This window comes from Malaya genurostris, chromosome 1, assembly GCF_030247185.1.
Source record: "Malaya genurostris strain Urasoe2022 chromosome 1, Malgen_1.1, whole genome shotgun sequence".
NCBI classification, from domain to species: Eukaryota; Metazoa; Arthropoda; class Insecta; order Diptera; family Culicidae; genus Malaya; species Malaya genurostris.
This window is the reverse complement of record NC_080570.1, coordinates 125,689,347-125,712,280: the sequence shown is the minus strand read 5'-3', so window position 1 is coordinate 125,712,280 and position 22,934 is coordinate 125,689,347. Positions and strand designations below refer to the sequence as shown.

The 22,934-nt window shown below is 38.6% G+C and overlaps 2 protein-coding genes across 2 annotated transcripts; one reads left to right on the top strand and one right to left on the bottom strand.

Annotated features, from left to right (window-relative positions):
• Positions 1-15,273: 15,273 nt before the first annotated feature.
• Positions 15,274-17,505, top strand: LOC131425695 (uncharacterized). Its single transcript, XM_058587770.1, has 2 exons — positions 15,274-17,217; positions 17,283-17,505. The coding sequence occupies exons 1-2, from the start codon at positions 15,343-15,345 to the stop codon at positions 17,367-17,369; spliced, it is 1,962 nt and encodes a 653-aa protein (XP_058443753.1). The 5' UTR covers positions 15,274-15,342; the 3' UTR covers positions 17,370-17,505.
• On the bottom strand, positions 17,383-19,389 carry LOC131425697 (mitochondrial ornithine transporter 1). The gene is made up of 2 exons (XM_058587771.1): positions 18,570-19,389; positions 17,383-18,349 (listed from the first exon to the last, which is right to left on the bottom strand). The coding sequence occupies exons 1-2, from the start codon at positions 18,781-18,783 to the stop codon at positions 17,499-17,501; spliced, it is 1,065 nt and encodes a 354-aa protein (XP_058443754.1). The 5' UTR covers positions 18,784-19,389; the 3' UTR covers positions 17,383-17,498.
• Between the last annotated feature and the right edge of the window lie 3,545 nt (positions 19,390-22,934).

The following is a 22,934-nucleotide window of genomic DNA, read 5'->3' as shown; positions in this document are numbered from 1 at the left end:
TTGTCAGGTTTTTTTTCGATGACGGTCAAGAAGCTTCATATCAACATTCGCTTTGAAGAAGAATTCACTACTCGTTGAGAGTGAATGAAAAATAAAAGTTTTCTTAACAGTGAATGAAAAATAAAAGTTTGTTAACACTTAAACTGTATTTTTGATGGTTCGCCTGCAGTTCCTCCCCGGATAAAAATATTGTAGAAACACAATACGATTTGTTGTTACAAAACCTTCAACAATTTTGCTTTGATCATTGAAAAATATTTTAATGTATTGTAATACACTATTCAATTAATTGTGAACATGCTTTTTACAATAGAATGTATAGGTTGTTAAGTATCGTAACAATTCAAATCATAAAATTCTCTCATTCATGTTTTCTTGGAAAACAATCAAATGTACAGTTTGTATATTGTTTGAAACACCACATGTACAATAAATTCAATTGTGAATCGTAGAAACAATATATTGAATCGTTGGAAATGAAAAAAATCTTGTCAAGATACAATAAAATGTATTGTAACCCGTAGAGTGGCATGTTATGTATTCGTTATAAATATATAAGCAAAGATCTGCAGATTCACTTATCACAACACTGCGGAAATGATACTTCTATCCTATCAAACAAATAATACTTCAAAAAGCTTATGTATTTCGTGATAACAACGATAAAACTGAAAAAAGATGCATGCAAAAAAATAGACTTTGTCGGATGGTAGGAAGAAAAATGCTCATTACTTGATTCGATTGCCCATTGTAGAAACGGTTTTCTGTTATACTGGAAAGTGATTACACACTTAGTTGGATTAACCTGATTCAGAACTATTTTTATCAATTTTTACACTGCTGAACGTCCCATATTAAGACCTGCAAACAATTTATAAAAAAAACGTAAACACGTTTTTTTCCGCAAATTGTTAGAAAATACTCTTAGAAATGGTATAGAATTAGTCCCGAGGGTACACGAGATCGAGAAGTTGGTAGAAATCAGGTGCGCACACAAGAACGATTAGTCGCGAATTGTGCAAAACGGGTCGAAAAACGAAAAATTGACCACCATTTTGTCTTTTCTTAGTGGAAATTTTTCATTCTAGTTTCAACCGTAGCCAATTTTTTTCATATTCGAATATGAAAATGTTTTTCTTCTTGCTTTGCGATCATTGGTTTCCATGAATTAACGTCACTCACCAACAAATCAAATGAGCTTTAGCAGTAGTTTTCAGAGCCGCCATATTGTAAAAATTGAAAGAATTTCTTGTTGTTTAATATTGTACTGTTATTGGTAAAAAGTATAATTTTGAAATATTGTTTAAACAATAAGTGAAATTTTTGTAAAAAACCTGTTTCAATCCACCTAGTGGTGTAATGATGCCTCTCTCATATCAATCATACTATCGTATATAATACTGTGGTATTCTTCAAATAATTTTCTTCGATTCTTAAAAAAAATAACCGAAATTGGTTTGTCTGACCGTCTACTCACAGACTAACAGACATGACAGTAAGGGGTAATTTCTTATAAAAATAATTTTTCGTGATGCACTAGTTCCACCTATATTGTACTGCGCGAACTATTTACTATCTGTACACCCCTTGTGTTATGTAAAAGTTTTTTTTACTAGTTGGTTTTCCCTCGTTTGTCAACACCGATCAGCTGCTTGCAGGGATGCCTGATTTCATCAAAATATTTGAAAATAAATCGTCACAACAAATTATCGGATTATGTTGATAATATATTTAACTTTTTCGCGATGTTGGTAGGTAACCATTTATTTGACTCAACGTTGTTCATCTAGACTATTTTTATTGTGTTGGTAATTTTCACCCGAAATTAAGTGGCGGCAGACCAGAAGCAAGTGAATATTGTAACAAAGCGGGTTCGATTTTGTATTGCGTTGGAGGATGAGAAGTAGGCAAAATTATGTATATAGTTTTGGCAATATGTGTTAAATCTGTATCCTGCATGAAATTCGCATGGACATATACAAATCAAAACATTACAGGTAATTCTGTATGAATGGCAACTCTGTTGGTAAATGAAAAAAATAAACACAGTCTAGATGACAGACAGGATGTTTTTGATAGGGTAACGTGGCGTCTGTCTGTCTGTGGTCTACTGATACAAACTATCAATTGGAAAAGATTTGAGTTCGATTTAGAAACTTTTTTCAGGTTTTTCCCCATTTTCAGTGATGGTATACAATTTTTAACCCACTTTACCCTATATTTCCGGATCCGGAAGTCGGATCCGCATGAAATTCAGGAATTACGACCACAGGACCTTTCATTTGAACTTAAGTTTGTGAAAATCACCATCTATGAGAAAAGTTAGAACACATATTTTCTTTTTTTTGCACATTTAACCCCATAACTCCCGAACCGGAAATCGGATCCAAATAATATTCAGGAATTTTGTATGGGAACTCAAGACCTTTCATTTGAATATAAGTTTGTGAAAACCGGTCGCGCCATCTATGAGAAAAGTTAGAACACATATTTTCTTTTTTTTGTGCATTTTACCCCATAATTCCCGAACCGGAAGTCGAATCCAAATAATATTCAGGAATTTTTTATGGGATCTTAGGACCTTTAATTTTAATCTAAGTTTGTGAAAATCGGTTCAGCCATCTCTGAGAAAAGTTAGTGCACTCTTTTTCACAATTTTTTGCACATTTTACCCCATAATTCCGGAACCGGAAGTCGGATTTATTTATTTATTTACAATCAACAGACACAATTTGGTCCTAATGATAATTCCTAATAATATTCAGAAAATTTGTACGTATTCTGCTTCGTGACACATTAAAATCATACCCAGATGAAACGCGGTTGAACGATCTCTGTAAACCAATAATAGAACCGTTTGCGCCATAGTTGGTACGTCGTATAGGAAGTCGAAGAAAAGCACTGTTGCGGAGAGCTCTGGGTCGCACATTAATATTAATTTCGTTGAGCAAAACGGGACAGTCGATCCTACCGTTGAATATATCTGCTATTATCAAAGCGCGTGATAATTCTCGTCGCACTTGTAATGTGTCGAGACCCATTAATAACCCGCGACTTTCATAACTAGGTAGTTGATGAGGATCGGTCCACGGCAATCGACGAAGAGCGAAGCGAACGAATCTACGCTGTATTCCCTCAATTCTATGAGCACCGTTCAGGTAGCATGGGTTCCAAACTGCCGAGCAATATTCGAGAGTTGAACGAACAAGCGAGCAGTAAAGCGATTTTAGACAGTGTATGTCTGTGAAGTGCTTAGTTATTCTCATTAAGAATCCTAAGCTACGGGAAGCTTTAGCTACAATGTAACTGATGTGATGCTTGAATGTAAGTTGCTCATCGAGATGGACGCCAAGATCCTTAACGCTAGTAGATCTTCCAATCGAGGACCCATCCAGAAAGTATTCGACATGCAATGGCATTTTTCTCCTCGTGAACGTAATGGCCGAGCATTTGTCTGGATTTACAATCATACGGTTAACTTTACACCAATCTGCGAAGATTACCAATTGCCGCTGGAGAAAGGCTACGTCTTCTAAGTTGCGGATGATGTGATAGATCTTGACATCATCAGCAAACGATAAGCGAGGACCTTCCAAGGCAAAATTGACATCATTGAAGTACAGTAAAAATATTAACGGTCCTAGATGACTACCCTGTGGTATTCCGGATGATGCGAGGAACTCTCCGGAAGTATGATCGTCAATTTTAACTGCTAAACGACGATTCCTAAGATACGACTGCAACCAACGAAGAATGTTCGAACTGAATCCAAGTCTGTCCAACTTAGCAACCGTGATGTCGTGGTTGATTATATCGAAAGCGGAGGAAAGATCTGTGTAGATAACGTCCGTTTGTAAACCGTTAGACATTGCATCAAACACATAAGACAAAAACGATAGTAAGTTTGTGGTTGTTGAGCGGTTAGGCATGAAACCGTGTTGAGTATCGACGATATATTGCTTGCAGTGATTGAAAATTGGTGTCAGTATAACCTTTTCGAACAGCTTTGGTATAGCGCTAAGGGAAGTGATACCGCGGTAGTTGTTTATATCCTTTTTATCGCCTTTCTTGTGGACTGGGAACATAAAGGAAGCTTTCCATAAATTGGGGAAAACTTCTGTAGTGAGAGACATTCGAAACAGTTTGCAGAGGGGAGCGATTACTCCACGCGAGCACTTTTTAAGAATAACTGCCGGTATTCCATCGGGGCCTGGAGAATTTGAGGCTTTCATTCCTACAATTGCCGTCCGTATTGAGTCTTCGTCAATATTGATGCAGTTCAATGAGTTATTAGACAGGGGAACGTTAAGTGCTGCGGCAGCAATTTGCTGCTGAGTCAGGATTTCATTTGAAAAAACCCTAGAAAACTTTTCCGCAAACATCTGGCAGATTTCCTGTGTGCACGAACCAGTACGATCTCCAAAGCTCATTGACGAGGGCAACCCAAATTCTTTCCTTTGCTCATTCACATGTTTCCAGAAATACCTTGGATTTGATTTCAGTTTTCGTTGTACGTTGTTCAAGTAGTTGGCATGGCAGCGCTTAACGGTTTTCTTGTACAACTGATTTATCTGCACGTAGTGATTACGCAGGGAAAATCCTCCATGTTTAGAATACCTCTTTAGAGCGGCTCTTTTGGTCGTTTTCAGATGTCTCGCTTCCGCAGTCAGCCATGGTGGATGCCGGGTCTGCCGTCTCGGATCCAGAGAATATTCAGGAATTTTGTATGGGACTACAAGACCTTTCATTTGAATCTAAGTTTGTGAAAATCGGTTCAGCCATCTCCGAGAAAAGTTAGTGCAAAAAAACGTTACATACACACATACGCACATGCACACACATACACACACAGGTAATATTTAATTGTGTGTCAGAATGTTTGAAGTAACTTATCCATACCTTATTGTAGGTGCATCGTTTTAAATTCTATTAGTAAAGCGATCAACGTACCAATTTTATTCGTAATCCTCTAATCCTACATACTTTATAGCCATTTTTTTTTTTTTTTCATAAATACGTTTATTTCATAGGCAATATACATAAGTTTTTCTTCGCCGTGGCATCCACAATACATAGTAGTTTAAACCTAATACATTTCGAATATCATATTAGTATGTTGGTACTCATTAGTTAATCTAAACACTGTTTTTATCAAGCGAGTTGCTATTTTAAATTACATTAAATAAAATACATTTATTTTGTACATGATCTTATAACTATTTCAGGATTGTTTGTATCAGTTCACCACTTATATTCAATATCCTATAGTTGGCTATTGGTTGAACTCATGGAAGAGAAAACAGTTTAACATAAAATAAAATTTAAATTGGAACTCCAATGGATTTAATGAAATGATAAAGAAGTTTCATGTATGGAAGGTCACGACAAGCAAGAATGTCGCGAACTGGGACATTGGATAGTCTACCTTGGGTACGCAAGGAATTTATTAGTTGAGATCTGACATCACGAAACTCCACGCATGTCCAAACAACATGGTCAATATCGCGGTAACCTTCGCCGCAAGCACAATGATTAGTCTCGGAAAGTCCAATTCGAAGGAGATGTGCACCTAACGTGTAGTGATTGGACATGAGTCTGGACATCACACGAATGAAATCTCTACTCACATCCAGTCCCCTGAACCATGCCTTTGTCGATATTTAAGGAATAATTGAGTGCATCCACCGACCCAGATCATCTCTATCCCAAGAAGCTTGCCAGCTGGCAAGTGTTCTTTGGCGAGACGCGCTATAGAATTCGTTGAAAGCAATCGGTCTCTCATAAATTTCACCCTCAATAGCACCACGTTTGGCTAAAATATCGGCTCTTTCATTGCCTGGAATGGAGCAATGAGCCGGAACCCAAACTATTGTGATTAGATAATTATTATTCAATATGTCGTTCAGACACTGTTTTATTTTACCCAAGAAAAACGGTTCATTTTTGCCAGCAGCGTTTGAGCGAATGGCTTCAATTGCACTCAGACTATCTGTGAAGAGGAAATAATGGTTTGGAGATAATGTGACGATTACATTCAAGCTATAATGAACTGCTGCTAACTCTGCTATATAAACAGATGCAGGTTCTTGAAGCTTGAATGAGGCCGAAACATTATTGTTGAACATACCAAACCCTGTCGCTTCTTCCATTCGCGATCCGTCCGTGTAAAACATTTTCTCAGAGTTAATATGCCTGAACTTACTTGAAAATATTTTTGGGATTTCCATAGAGCGTAGGTGGTCCGGGATTCCACGCACTTCGCGCTGCATGGATGTGTCGAAAAATAAAGTTGAGTCAGGTACATTTAGGAGGCTGACACGGATAGGAATATATCTTGAAGGGTTGATTTCCTGTGACATATGGTTAAAATATACTGTCATGAATTTTGTTTGAGAACGAAGCTCGACTAGTCGTTCGAAATTATTAATTACCATGGGATTCAGCACATCACATCTTATTAGCAGGCGTGATGAAAGCTCCCAAAATCGATCTTTTAATGGAAGAACTCCCGCCAGAACTTCAAGACTCATTGTATGTGTCGAATGCATGCAGCCTAAAGCAATTCGCAAACAACGGTACTGAATTCGCTCAAGTTTGATAATATGAGAATTTGCAGCGGAACGAAAACAAACGCATCCATATTCCATCACTGAAAGTATCGTTGTCTGATACAATTTTATTAGATCTTGCGGATGAGCACCCCACCAAGACCCTGTTATTGTTCGAAGAAAATTTACTCTTTGTTGGCATTTCGTTATCAGATACCTAATGTGTCCTCCCCACGTGCATTTGGAATCAAACCACACCCCGAGGTATTTGAAAGTCAAAACCTGTTCGATTATTCTTCCCATCATATGAAGCTGAAGTTGCGCGGGATCATGCTTTTTTGAAAAGACGACCAGCTCTGTTTTCTCCGCAGAGAATTCGATACCAAGATGAACAGCCCAAACGGACAATTTATCTAAGGTATCTTGCAATGGTTTTTGCAGATCAATAGCTTTGGATCCAGTAACTGAAACCACGCCATCATCTGCCAATTGTCTTAGTGTACATGGGGTTACTAGACAGCTGTCAATGTCATTCACGTAAAAATTATAGAGGAGCGGACTGAGGCATGAGCCTTGCGGGAGACCCATGTAGCTAATTCTGATTGTTGCCAAATCGCCATGTGAAAAATGCATGCGTTTCTCTGACAAAAGGTTGTGCAAATAATTATTTATAACCGCTGGGAGTCCATGTTGGTGGAGCTTGTCTGAAAGAACATCAATGGAAACTGAATCAAATGCTCCTTTAATGTCTAAAAATACAGATGCCATTTGTTGCTTTTGAGCGAAGGCAATTTGGATGTCAGACGAAAGTAATGCAAGGCAATCATTCGTCCCTTTATTTCTACGGAAGCCAAACTGAGTATCTGACAACAAACCGTTCGTCTCGACCCAAGTGTCGAGACGTCGTAGAATAATTTTTTCGAACAATTTTCTGATGCAGGACAACATCGCAATGGGTCTATATGAGTTGTGATTGGAAGCTGGTTTCCCCGGCTTTTGAATGGCGATAACTTTCACTTGTCTCCAGTCAGGTGGAACAATATTTTGCTCAAGAAACTTGTTGAACAATTCCAACAAACGTCTTTTTGCGAGGTCGGGCAGATTCTTCACCAAGTTGAATTTAATTCTGTCCAATCCAGGAGCGTTATTGTTACAAGACATGAGTGCTATGGAAAATTCCATCATTGAAAAGGGGCTATCAATGGAATCATCATTTGAAGAAGACTCCCTAACAATGCTATGCGTAGGAACGGAATCTGGACAAACTTTCCTCGCAAAATCAAATATCCATCGATTCGAGTACTCCTCACTCTCATTTCCTACGTTACGATTCCTCATTCGTCTGGCCGTATTCCAAAGAGTGCTCATTGAGGTTTCTCTTGACAAACCTTCCACAAAATGTCTCCAATAGCTGCATTTCTTAACCCGAAGTATGTTCTTGTACTTGGTTTCTAAAACCAAGAATTTTTCAAAATTCTGAGGAGTTCCTCCTCCTCGTTTTAAAAACGTCTTGAAAGCATTTTGTTTCGCGTGTTTAGCATCTGAGCACTCTTTGTCCCACCAAGGATTTGGAGGTCTTCTGTTAGACGATGGACCAAGAAATCGTTTGGTTTGGGCTTGTTCTGCGGCCTCCAGAATCGAACAAACGAGGAAGTCATATTCTTCAAGTGGGGGAAGCTCTTCCATTGAAGTTAAGACACTTGAAATATTACTTTGGTATTTAATCCAGTCAATATTTTTTGTCAAATCATATGGAATATTAACTGAATTAGCAATGCCTTTGTTACTGCTAATTGAGATGATGATTGGTAAATGATCGCTACCATGTAAATCAGGAAATACTTTCCAGGTGCAATCTAGTCGAATTGAAGTCGAACAAAGAGATAAATCTAATGCACTTGGACGTGCAGGAGGTCTTGGGATCCGTGTCATGCTACCCATATTTAGTACCGTCATGCTAAAATTGTCGCAAATATTATATATTAGAGATGATCTGCTATCATTGTAAACGGAACCCCACATCATTCCGTGCGAATTGAAATCTCCTAAAATCAAACGTGGAGCAGGAAGGGCTTCGACAATTTCATTAAGCTGTCGTTGTCCAACTTGAGCTCTTGGAGGAATATATACCGAAGCAATGCAAATGTCCTTTCCTTTAATGTTTATTTGACAAGCAACAACTTCTATACTAGAAGTCGAAGGAATGTTTAATCTATAAAAGGAATAACATTTCTTAATTCCTAAAAGCACTCCACCATACGGGGAGTCTCTGTCGAGACGTATAATGTTAAAGTCATTAAAATTTAAGGCTGTGTTTGATGTAAGCCATGTTTCGCACAAAGCAAATACATCACATTTTTGACTATGCAACAAAACTTTAAATGAATCAAGTTTTGGCATGATGCTTCGACAATTCCACTGCAGAACAGTGATTGAATCATTTGCGGCGGATGATAAATTATCCATCAAATGATACAAAACCTGTAAGAGCTGGCCATTGAGCTGATAACTGTTTCAAAAAAGTTCTAGCTATTGGAAGGAATGCTGTTATGATGGTCTTTAGAGGTTCAGAAATATTGAATGCAGCGAAAATCCATTCTACAATTTCCGAAAATTTCAGTAATCCTGTTGGTGAATGTGAAATGGAGCCCACTGGATTATTGTCTTTTCTTAAGCTAGTTCCTGGATTGGTTTGTGAATTTGACAAACCAGGAGGCACAGTTTTTGGTTTTAAATTTGGCTTTTTAGCTTTAACACGGGGATCTTTTTTTGAAGGTATAATTTTAGGTGTCTTTTTTGGTATTTTGTGGTTTGTTAATCTCCTCTTAACAGACCCTTGAGGAGTGACAAACGAGGTATCTTCACTATTTCCGTCAGAGTCAGATTCCTCTGGCTCCGCAAGATTTGAAAAACCGTTTTCGGTTTCCAAAGGGGAGACATGTATGACCGTTTTGAGCATTTCTGCATATGTGCGCTTAGACCGTGCTTTTAAAGAAAGCTTCATTTTGTCTTTACGCAGCTTAAATGCAGCGCACACTGAAAGATCATCATGAGGGCTTTCCCCACAATAAACACATTTTTCAACATCTTTATCGCAAAGATTATCCTTATGAGGCCCTTGACATTTGATACATTTGGACTTATTACTACAGTAAGTAGCTGTATGTCCGAATTTTTTACAGTTCGTGCAATTCATAACATGCGGTACGAAAAGCCGAACAGGAAGACGAATTTTATCGATATAGACATGGCTAGGCAATGCAGATCCGGCAAATGTTACGCGAAACGAATCTGAGGGACGATAAGACTTTTTTCCATCGACAATAGATGCTGAGTACAATTGTTTGCACTCGAGTATCTTAACTCCCTCAAGCATGGAGTTTTTAAAACGGCCAACTCCATTTTTAAGTAAATCATCTGCTGTCAGACTTGCTTCAGTCACAACACCGTCAATTTCTACCTCCTTCGATGGAATGTAAACTCGATATTCAATAGCAAATAATTTACAGGTTACAATATCGTTTGCCTGTTTCAAGTCGTTAACTACAACTCGAATTTTATCTCTATTAACCTTACAGATTTCTTTAACTTCAGAGAAATGTGATGTCAAATCCTTTGTAATTTGCATCAAGTTTAAAATCTTTTCTTTTTTTCGAAGATAGACTATCCATGGCCCAGTGGTACCCTGTGGATAATGTTTAGCCCTCGGAGTATTTAAACTTTTACTAGTATCCGGAATCGGATTCGGATGATCTTCCATGAGATCATCCATTACATTAAATTTTTTTTGTAAATTAATAATACCAAAATAAAAACTTATGTTTAGTAAAATTTCAGATATAAGAAATAAAAAATAAATTAAATTAAATCTACCTTGTAGCTGATGTCTCTGTTCCTTTATCGTGAAGAACGACGTGAAGCTCTTCCAACGATTTCCAATTGGCAGTCTTTTGCTGTTTCCAATTGGCAGTCTTCTGTCGTTTACTGCTATCTCAGTTGCTCTGCCGTCGTTGTGAACACCACTGCACTTGCTGTACCTGACCCCAGGTACAGTGCTTTTGCTCTTGGTGGCGATCAAATGCGATGCTTGCAGTGTAGCACCTCGCGATATATGCCGTCTCTTTTGATCCTACGCAGCGTACAAATTCTGGTACCTGGTAGATCAGCACTGGGTTGCTTTAGCACCTCTGTGCCTTTGCACCCCTTCGTCTTCGCACCTTTATGCGATGGCACCTCTGTGACTCGTCACTTCTATGCTCTCGCACCTCTGTGTCTCTACACCTCTGTGCGTATGAACGGGATGGCCTTCGTTGCTAGCTTTCCAGTCGGGAAACGCCCCGAATATTGCGTTTGCTATGGGCAGTTTAACTACCTGAAGCTTAGAATTGTCTCGGTAGCAGCCGTTAACTCACGAGCCAGTACAATCGAAACACAACCTCTTCGCTTGAATGGTTTTTACTGAATGACTTTATAGCCATGTGCATTAAATTTGCATTCAAAACGTAACTTATTATTTTACAACAACCTTCCGCTGTGCTATACATCGACATTCAATGCTTTATTTTGGAGCAACGAAACTTTAATAACTTTTTACCGAGAGTTCGGGGTTAAAAAAACTATAAATTACCGAGATCTTCGTCACTTTTCCAAACAAATTATGTTCAAGAATGTGATATTAATCAATTAATTAAAATAAAATTTTAAATATAAGATAAACGTTCCAGTTAAACCTTGTTATTATTGTTTTATTTATTTCAACATTATGTTGGATGTTGAACTAATAGGCTATAGAAAATGTAAAATAAGAAACAAATGTCCCGCGAAGAAAATATTGCCAAACATATACGCCGTAGAATGGATGCACTTCCATGTTATTTACAGTACAGAACACAATTCGATTTTCCGCAGAATATGAGATTCCAGCTACAACGAAAGTAATAGCTCAATAAAACATTGAATATTTAAAGAAATATTTATCAATTTCATGCAGTAGATTAGCGTTGCGAGGATCTTTATCCCGTAAGAATGCTCTGGGGGATTTCTTGTCACGAATAATCGTCGGACGTTGAACAAATTTATTCCTAATATCACGAAACAATCGCTATGTTCGGATTCAATTTTTATTTGCAACTAATTCCACATATGAACACATGCACTTATTTACATCACTCAGTTTTGCACTGAAGAGGAATGACTACTTAGACGAATCACCGATTTTCGGTTGTCCAAAAGTTGTTTATCGAGATTAATTTGCTGTTTCGGCAATACGATCAATTGCTGGTAAGCACAGTAATTTACAAAACCAAATATCAAGTATAACATTTTGAATTGCCGAGAAATCGGAAATAATGAACCGAGAATTTTGGAAAAATGCTATCTTAGCCGAAATTGTTTTCAGTAAAATATCGCTTTGCCGTTCGCTTTCAATATCTCTTTTCGTCGAGATCAAAATTAAGTTGTAAGTGTGTACATTTTCAAATGAACAGTTCTTGTAACAGATCCTAAAGTTGTACAACATAATTGATATTATATGAGTTCCCCATGAGAGGCCGTGTAAAATTCAATCGGCATCCTAAGAAAGGTTCTTTTAATGAAACTTAGATGACGCGTCAGGTTCTGTATAAAATGTTCATTACGACCTAAGTCACAAACGTAAACAAACCGAGATTTTTATTGCATTTTGTTAGGAATGTCCTAATACACGCACTACCCGAATACCGTTTCTCGATTCACTATAGATTCTCTAAAAAATCTGTCAGCAAATTTGACGTATGTCGAAATCAGCCTCCTGCTATGACGTCATGACACTGTGGCCAGCATCATTCTGCAAAAACCAAAACAATGAAGGAAAATTGCTATCAAAAAATTGGATATTACGAACAACTTGTTTATTCAGTACTCTTTACCGCAAATTATCGATCAGAATATCATAACTACGATAAGGAAATTAAGATTTTACTCGATTTGAAATGCTCGAATGTTTGTTTACCATACTCTGAGCGCTCTGATTGCCCAAAAAATGCCCCAGATGTTGGCTATGATAGCACTTGCTGAAGCACCCTATCCTTGCCACCGGGCTGGTCGAAATCAATAAAAAATAATCATTAATGCTATTTTCGTCAATTGGCAATGTTTTGACCAATGTACCAAAGCATAAACAAAAGTGTATGCGCGGACTTACGACAAAATAGTTTTCCAAGGAAAAGCAGATCTAGTGTGATATTATGAAAGTGAAACATGCTGTAGAATTGGATATATTTAATGGGATCGAGTTGCTATTAAGCTTGTTGAAAAATACGCTGATTAATTTGGAAAGAAACTGATTTGTTTCCAATCGTAGAAACCGTTATGAATCCTTCGTCAAACAAAAGCGAAAATTATCCAAACACTCTAAAAACGAGTCGACTGTCTTTATTTTCCATTTGACATGCAAAACTAGCTCTTATTAATGTTTTCGAGCAAAACTGGGTTTCACACAAGTGCGAGTAACAAAACGACGAAAGAACACTGTGACTTTCGCAAAACGACGTAACTAACAGAAGCAAAACGACTTATGTGTCAAGTCAACTAGGAAAAAACGACCTGTCATACTGTTCTATGTACAGAATCAAATTACAAATTGTATGATCAAATACAAAATTGTCGTTTTTGCCTAAAAGTTATCTTTGTAGTTGAAAATTGTGAATTAGTCACTATGATACGTTGCATGCATACAAATTGGACGATTTAGTGAAGAGATGAAGTTGTTTCAATTACTCATTTTTAAAAAGGATTTAAAATTGTGCGATTATTTTTCAACATCGCTTCATTCAGTTCAGCTGAAATGTTACATTCGTCGTTTTGAACATTTCATGCAGAATTAGTTTTTCGTTAGATTATCAGTCAGGTTGTTTAATTTTTTTCCGTGTGCCAGCGTAAATTGTTGAGGTTGCGGGTAATTGAAATTCCTTTTTCATTGGGTTTATTTACTAATGTCGTTTTCGCTTGAGATAACTGAAATTGACCCAGGGTAGTTTCATCAAACAAACACTTTTCACGAAACTGTGTTTATTTCGCACTTAGCACCGGGGGTTTGAGCAAACCTGATATAAAAACCAGGTTCGAAACTGACTCGATTTTCAGTTCAACAACGTTGAAACTAGGTTCATAACTGGTTTCAAACAAACGGTTTGACAGCAGTTAGAGTGGAAACTGGGTTAGGTTTGGCATCAAGCGAAAACGACATAACTGCGGTCACCGCGGTCACGAATAAAAGCCGCACGCATGGGGAAGCATGCACTCAAAATAATAATCATATTATAGTTACGTGAAAAGTTATGTGAATATTTTCCACCCTACTTTTCACGTAGGTTTTAATGGACTGGCATTTAAAAGCTGTTTAATGCATAATCCAGTAAAAGTTACGTGTTCCATAGGTAAAATGTAATGTACTGTTCATATCACATTTATCTATCAGTTCATATCAAATTTAGATACCAGAAATTACTATTTTATATATTGGTTGCAGTCAAAAGGAAGATTTCAGATTTTCATATATATATATATCTGTGAAATGAAAAATGCCATGAAATATAAAACATTTATTTCATAAAATTGTCATATAATTCCAATGGCTTAAAAAGCAACTAATAACGTCGTGGTATCTCAAATCGACAAGCCTCCAGAAATCGTTTTTGTTGTCACTGCCATCCAACCGAAGCTGAAGTCGAGATTCAAGAACTCCCACAACACTATCGATGCAGGTTGAAGTCGCATTACATGGTTCCAGTGTCTCTAGCTTCATACCGACGGCCTGTTTGAAGCATTCGGCAGGAGCGGGTAAACTTCCGGACTCACGCAGGCACTCGGTCCAGTTGAACACATGGAAACTTTCATACTGGAATGGTCCGGTCGATGGAGTAAAAAATTTCAATTAAATAACTTTTCTCGCAAATATTTACACTACTTACACTTCGAGGGCCACTGCTCGCCATTTTCAAAATCGAGTTTTTCACACTGAAAATTCACGTAGATTGTTTGACGTTTGGTCAATTCACGTAAATCTTATGTGATGACTCTATTCATTTTAGAGGATGTTCGTATTAGGTTTTGCACGATGACCACTCGAATGAAGTACCAATGAACTGCCGATGAATCAAGTTCACCTTTTGACAGCTATCAGTGGTTTGTTTTGATTTTCAGATGAAGATTCAAAGTTCGGAAATGACCAAAAAGTGTTTGTTGAAATCGTGTTCCTCGGTAAAAGGGACTAAAAAAATTGCTCTGTTTGCGTTTCCACTACCAAGCAGAAATTTCTTTATGAATAGGTTAAATGAAAAAAAAAGGAGAGAGAAGTGGATTGAAGCACTCAGAGTGAGTGCAGGTTTCCGTTCGCTCTGTCAGCGGGGGACAATCCGTGTGCGTATGCGGATAGTTTGTGATTTTGCTTGCTTTCAACTGCATTCATATCGCTAAATTTGATGATCTTTCGTTTCATGTAAGGCAGCGTGCAAAATTCGAAATCAAACGATGAACTTCCGATGAACTTATCCACTGTAAACAAACCACTAATAACTGTCAAAATTAATTCATTTTTTTCATTTTTGTGAGGTTATGTCATGTTCGTGCAAAACCTAATAACATTCATTTTCGTCACGTAAAATATTCAATTTGACATTTGAAACCATTCTACGTGATTTTTCAAGTGAATCGAACGTGAATTTTTATTTGAGTGTGTGTTTGTTTCGAACAGCTGAGTTTGATTACAGTATTTTCTCAAGTCAATAGCGTTTCACGACTGCAGGAGTGATACGGAATGCTGTTGTCCAATTTTGTTAGGCGTTTTGTATCGCCTAGGTTTCACGCCTTCGGTGTACAAGGCGTGAATGTCGTCAAAAGCGGTGTTCTCGCTAAAACTAGAGTGTTTGGTGCTGCTACCGGTTTCCACAGTTCCTGCAGATTAACCGTGAAGAAATTCACAGACCGTGAGAATGATTTTGCACATGAAGTTTTGCAGCAACATGCAACCGGTAATGTTTTCAAGACAATGCAACCTTCAGTCGTAGATATTGGTTCGCAGACAGACTTCGAAAGAACATCTGATTGGCATCGGCTGAATGGACATGCTTTGTTGAATCAATTCGGCCAGGTGGTAGAGATTTGTCGACGAGACGATATTTGCATTTCTGATAGTCGTTTTGATAAATTTGTCGAAGCGTTGGTTAGTCGCATTCCAGAGTTCAGTGATGATGAACTGAAAGAATCTCTTCGCCTGTTACACGAACTTGGTCCGACATCAACCGTTAATACGAGAAACTTTCTAGACATTTGGAAAGCTCTGGACAAAGCGTGCCTCGATCGAGTGTCCAACTGGAAAACGGATGAGCTGCTTCACATGGCAGACCAGTGGTATCCGTTGCGGCTGGCCAAGATCGGAAAATTCGTTAACAAGGCAGTTTGGAAGACTAGCTCCCGGTTGCGGAATTTGAGTAAAGACCAACTTGTCCGTACAGTGTTTTACATAAATTTGGTTCGCACACCGGTGGAGAATATGATTGATATTGAAATCAATTTAAAGCAGAACTTTTTTCTATTCGAAATCGATGATGTAGCGGTGCTTTGTATGGGATTTTTTAAAACCGAAACACCAATTCGGAGCGTGGAACTGATCGAACGGATATACCAGCTAACTATTCAGCATGCTCATGAAGTGAGAGACATTAGTTTGACGGCTATTCTGAAACTTTTGCGGTATTCGTCAAGGCTTTCGAATGTCCACTCGATGGAAAGACTGCTGTCTGCGATGGTTCCGGAAATACCACGGCTGTCTCTTTTCGGTTGTCTCCATCTTGCATTGCTTGGAACCGATGTTCATCTCTGCCATCAGCCCAGTCTGGAGATAATTTTCAAACGTTACCTTGCAGAAATTAAACAACTACGACTGAAGGATATGGAACGGATTGCGTTCGTTATTGCCCATTATAATATGACGATTCCGGGACAAGATGATCTAAAGCTGCTTGCAGCGATTTTAGATGAACTACCGAATCGAATACAGGAGATAATAACCTATCCAAAATGTTATCTGGGACTGTTGAATTTTCTTTCGATGAAAGATATCTACAGTGAGGAGTTACTGAAGGCAGCATTTGAACCGCGATTCCTGACATTAACCTACGGTCGCAACATCACCACGGCAGGCAGAGAAGTTATAGCACTGGACGCATATCTGCGTATCAATTTGTGTGACAGTTATCGGGGTCATTACTTCCCGGAGAAACCGTTCAAAATTATCGCCAAACTAAAGCAAGACTACGTACCTAGTAAAGAGTATCGGCTAACCAAATCGGACCGAATGTTACTGGAGATACAGGAGACGTTCCGAAAACAACACGAATTTTCTCACATCATCCATCTGCTGCCGCACTATCAACGTCCGGATGTGGTAATGCTGTGGGACAGTCAAAAGAAACAATTTTTGAATGTGGGCGCGAGGTGTCCACAGCAATACTGTGGAGAAATTTTGACCCGGAAATTTCTGTTGGGAAGCGAAGCGGATAATGCCCACCTAAGGCTTATTGCAGTCGTTCCGGGGTCATGGAATTGCTACGTTCGGGATCACAACCGTATCACGGGCGGGTTCGCCGTGAAGTTGAAGCAACTCAACTTGATTGGGTTTGAAACGGTTGTGGTAAGTTTTATTAATGAAAAAGCGTTTTTTTTTCGACGATGAAATTTCGGTATCAATCTTTACAGATACCTTGGCATGAATGGCCGATAAATTCGTCACACGCACAGGAGGAGTATCTTTTCGGAAAGATCAATTCGGTGATACAACGATGAAAAAAAATACCGGTTAGACGTTCGTAAGTAAATTATATTCTCTAGTTTTCGTAGTTAACTCTTGGAGCTTATAAATACAATAATTACAAAAAAGTGAAGTACTTGTAAGGCACATGGAAGGGGCTACGTCTAAAGAAACAGGGACCCCATAAATCGTTTGCTGTATTCATAGACAACAAAAAGAACTGCCGTTGCCGGAATGGTTCGTACGATTGTCGGCTGCAGTCCATTGTACAGTGCTAGGGCACCTTCTTTCCGGAAGATATCGATGCCAACCTGAGTCATGCTTAGCGTTAAGCTTTGAACCTGTATTCGGCTTTTGATGACATCGGCCGGAAAGATTGCTGTCCACAGCGCTACTCCTCCGACTGAACCGGCTACCATCGTTTTAAACACACCGATGTCGTCCTTTGATTGGCCTGGTTTCGCTAAAAATTCCCGAGATGCTTCATATCCGCCGAAGAAAAAGAAATATCCGGGCATTTCTCGGGCAAAGGTCGACGTCAGACCCCGAAACATTCCTGGTATGCCTTCCGTGCGAAGGATTTGCCTGGTTAGTTGATACGGTGAAATTCGTGGAAGTGCTTCGTTCGGTTTTAAATTATTTTGCTGTACCTCTCGCATGGCTTGCAGTTTACATTTGATCAGTTCCGTAGGACAAAGAGTGAACGATGAGAAAAATGCTGCCAAAAAACCGGCCGTCGCATTGTCCAGGCTGGTCAGTTCTCCTACCGTTGGCTTACGTTCGACGAAAGCGACCAATTTTTGACAGGCTCCATAGGCTGCAAAAAGCACTGAGTTTTCCGCTACGTTTGCAATAATGGCTGGAAGAGTCCCCGCGTAGAGCCCCCGAACCACGCCGTCCCGTTGGAATGTGCGCACAGTACACTCAACCATATTCTTGTACAGGCTTGGAAAAGTTTGCATTTTCACCTTTACCGTGTCCATCGGTTGACTCACGTAGACCAGGGCAACACCGCCTAGTTTGGAGAGAATAGCACAAGAAGCAGTTAGTTTCAGTTTACTTTCTCTGTGATGGAAAAAAAAGTCAGTTTGATCTGAATTAAACCAGTACGTGAAATGCGCCTAAAAACTAACGATAAATTTCAATTAACATTCGTTTTGGGATCTGAATGTCGTCAGTCAAAAATAAATGAAATCAAGCAAAATTAATTGGCAGAATTACACCAAAATACGTACCCAAGGAACCAGCGGTGAAATCGATGGCCCCCGTTTTAAAACCGCTTCCTTCACTTTGTCCGTGCATGTTGATGGAACTACGCCGAATGCTGTTTTCTGTTGTGCGTGAATCTTCAACTCTGGTAGCGTAAAAAAACACTCCGATAAGGATTTCACAATGACAGCGAGTAGAAGTTAATGAAATACAGCTCAGCCAACGCAACGTATTTAGCATTCGTTCATGCCTAGTACCGACTGTGATTTGTTTCGAAGTAGGATTCCTGTTATCAGCTTCTCCAACAACATATGACAGCTTTTGAGGTGTTGTTGCCTTCCGGAAGATTACTAATCCGCAAATGACGGACGCATTGACTGTCACGAGTGTTCCGAACCGAGCACGTTTTTAACAGCTACAATATAGTAGGCGAAGACTGATTACAGCAGGCTGACGTGAAATTACGTCAAATGTTTAGCTACGCATGCTGCGGCCTATCATTTTCCACATCTAACAAACTGATTGCTCTGCAGGGGGGCGGCGCCTTATCGCTTTCGTTGCCGAATGGTAATATTTGCACTTTTTTTGAGAATTTTTCGACCGAACAATTGCTACAATGACCTTCACTCGCTCAAATCTACCGGCTGACTGACGACCACATCACGTCATCTGAGCGATGGCATGGTCGATTTCTAGAGGCATTTTTTGCGCACTTCTGTGTTGTTCGTTTTCGAATATTTTTATGGCGCTTCAGTGGCAAAGTGACTGACAACTGGAAGCTCCACAATTTATCACGTCTTTTGTTGTACATCTTGCTGCAAAATAAATATGACATTATCTTTGGTGTCACCATGATAAAGATTTTATCAGCAACTAGCCTACATCAAGGGAAATTTGATTAGCCTGTAGGCATATGCATTAGCCCGTTACCTGTAGTTATGCTGGCCTTTTGACATTTCGGTTGTATAGGGGAGGTGTGCCTACACCACTGAAACGACACTTACACATGACAATTTTATTGTCTTGTGTGTTCTCTAAAAATCTAGTGTTTATTGTTTTAAATATTGTAAGGGAATGAGAGAAGTGTTCGTTGCACATATTCAACAGTTCTCTTTGCAGAGAAAGTATTGTCGGATGGATGAGTGGTTTTGATTTATTGATAATATTTTCGTTAATCCGAATAATTTTCCACTACGATTGTAAAAGCCGCTTAGGACAAGACTTGACAACTGGGAGCTAATTTTGTTTCAATTTTATGTCAGAATGTTCCAGTTTCTAATTGGCTGATTTTGATAACTCCACAAGATAAGGAACATACAAGTTACTATATACTTGGTTTATGGGTAGTGTTGCGAAGTATAAGAGAAATCAAAGTCGTATTGAATAAAATTGTCAATTTGAAAGATGCTTGCTTTTCATGTAAAAAAATAATTGATTTTAATTACAAATAGTTTTATCACAGATAACAGATATACGTGCCATTTGAGCTAATTTGTTCTGATTCCTGACGTTCTGGAACGATAACAAAACCATCCTGCTTGTTATAGAAATATTCCAACTACAAGAATTTGAACACTTCTCACACGATTTCTTTCCTTTTTTTAAAGACAACTTTATTTCCATTTCGTATAAATTCCTCGCGAATCCGATCGGAATAAAACAAAAATAAGCTTGTCATTTTAGCAAAACAAACGTTTAGCGTTAATGCCCCGTTTACACTTCTGCTGACTGCCAGCATGCTGGTGTCAGTGTACTGCCCTCTGAGGAAAAAAACGTTCAACAGTGGTCCTTCGTTGGTCTAATACTTTGGATCATTGGACCACAGTTGAACGTTTTTTCCTAAGAGGGCAGTACACTGACACCAGCATGCTGGCAGCCAGCAGAAGTGTAAACGGGGCATAAGTGAATGTAATACCTAAAGAATGCCGCGATGTGAATGCTGCACCCAAATAGTGTCGATCTGCAAGTGTTCGCCACGTTGCATGAGCAAATTTTACGCATAGTTCATATGGAAGCCTGTATATATGTTTTCTGTAAATAAAAAACAAAACATTCTTCGATCAAGAATAGGCGCATGTTACATCACGCATTTCTCTCCCATAGTTTTTGTGCGGCGTTTCTACCGATTTTCAGGTATAAACACCGCTTAGTTTCGAATAACGATGAAAAAAAACCTTTGCTTGTGAATGAAAAAATTTCTTCCACAACGTTCTATCTGTCACGAAAATGAGTTATGCCATTATTTCAAATGGATTTCGAATGACATACCATCTTTTACGCGGCCCGAAATAAATATTTTGATCATTGCAACGGCACTAACAGTATAAAGCTTGTTTCATTTAGAATTGGAGCAAACTTTTGCTCATATTGTGGCGCTCCCGGTGGACGAATTCAGAAGTTCTTGGCGCCCACGTGTCGGGAACTTTGTCAGCTTCACGTATGGTTTTTAACATTCGACTGTACTTTGTAAACAATCAACATGGAAGCCGAAAGAAGGGAAAAAATTGTGCAAAGTTATTTGAAAAATCCATTGTGGTCTGCATCTAGGCTAGCTAAACAGCTGAAATTGCCCAGAAATACCGTATGGCGCGTTATCAAACGGTATAAGGAAACATTGACAACGATTCGGAAGCCTCAAGCGAATCGTCGGAGTGGAACTGTCGACTGCATGGTAAGATTTTTAAGACGACTAAGAGGAATCCTAATCTGTCGGATCGTGATTTGGCCAGAAAGTTCGGTGCTGCCATAGTACCGTGAGGAGACCTCGACTCCAGGAAGGAATCAAATCGTATCGAGCTAGCAAACAGCCAAATCGGGCCATAAAACAGACTAGTGTGGCTGAAATTCGTGCTCGGAAACTATATGACCAGGTGCTGACCAAGTTCGACGGGTGTCTTCTGATGGACGATGTCAAGGCTGACTTCGGGCAAATCCCAAGTCAAAAATTTTACTTGGCAACGGCTCGGGGGAATGTTCCAGCCAAATTTTAATTTGTTTTTGCCGACAAATTTGCTAAAAAAATTATGATTTGGCAGGGCATTTGCAGCTGTGGCAAAAAACGGAAGTTTTCGTTACAAATAAGACAATGACATCGGAACCGACGACACGACCAGACACTCCGAAGAAAAATCGGAGTAGAAAGTGTCTGTGAGTGATTTTCCGTCAGTTACCACAAATTTAACGACCCCTTGATAATGATAAAATTAATCTTTTTAGGCAACACTGTTCTCGTTGCTATGCGTTATTTGTCAAGGAACCGCAATTGTAGGAATAAACAAACAAATAGGAAAAGTATCCCGATCCATTGTCAGTAGCCACGAAAATGCAAGCGAAAAAGGATCAAATTCGAAATAAAGCGATATATTCTCTTGTGTGCAGTCATGTATTTCAAAATCGGTTGCAACACAAGAGGAAACTGAATTTACAATCATGTGTATTTGCTAATAATCAAGTAAAATTACTGTCTCTAGAACTCGAAAAAACGTGGAGCAGGATGTTAATTTTGTCTATTATGTATTCAATTAAGACCAAAAACATTATTTCGTAACACTATAAGAACCCTCACAGAAGTTTAAATCAATGGGAAAAGAACGATAATGAAATTGCTGCGTTCTGTGATGTCGATTTGAAACACCATTATTAAATTTAAGCTATTTTCAAAGATCCTTTATACATTGAATCATTAACAAAAAATGCATTTATTTATGTTATTTCTCTGCTAAATCATGCTAAAAAGCTTGATTGAATGAAGATCATTATTGGAGATGCGTTTGAAGTCTTCTCAAGAGAATTTTCCAAGAATTATCCAGATGTCATACTAAAACTATTCTATGGTTGGCAAAAGTCATAAAACAAATGTCAGTCTCAATGGCGTTAAAAAATAGTAATGCTGCTGATACGATCTACTTAGAAGAAATTCTTAGTCGCATAATTCGAATATTTTATGAAAACTATGCAATAGTTTCAATTCATTATTGAATTTTTCTAATAGAGATGGTGTGAGATGCTGATGTAGTTGATTGGTAACTGCTATGCTATCAAATTTTCGGTGAATACAATTACTGGTGGTGCAAATAAAATGATATAACTTATCGGTATCGCAAAAACATAGCGCTTCAATTAACTTTTAAGGGCCGATTCTTGTTCTTAGGTACAGTGGTAAAATGCGCGACTGGTATATCGACTCGGAGTTAGTTTTTGTTTATCTACACAAACATACCTTTGAACAACAGTATCCAAGGTTTCTGTTATTCGAAATCAATAATTTATCAAATCGAGTTGCCAGTTTTAACAAATTTTCAAGATATTTTGTTTTGACATTTCGAGTTACTGGGGGGTAGTCAGATTTGCGATACAGTTTTAATAGACGAGTGGCAGGTCGTGTCGTCGTC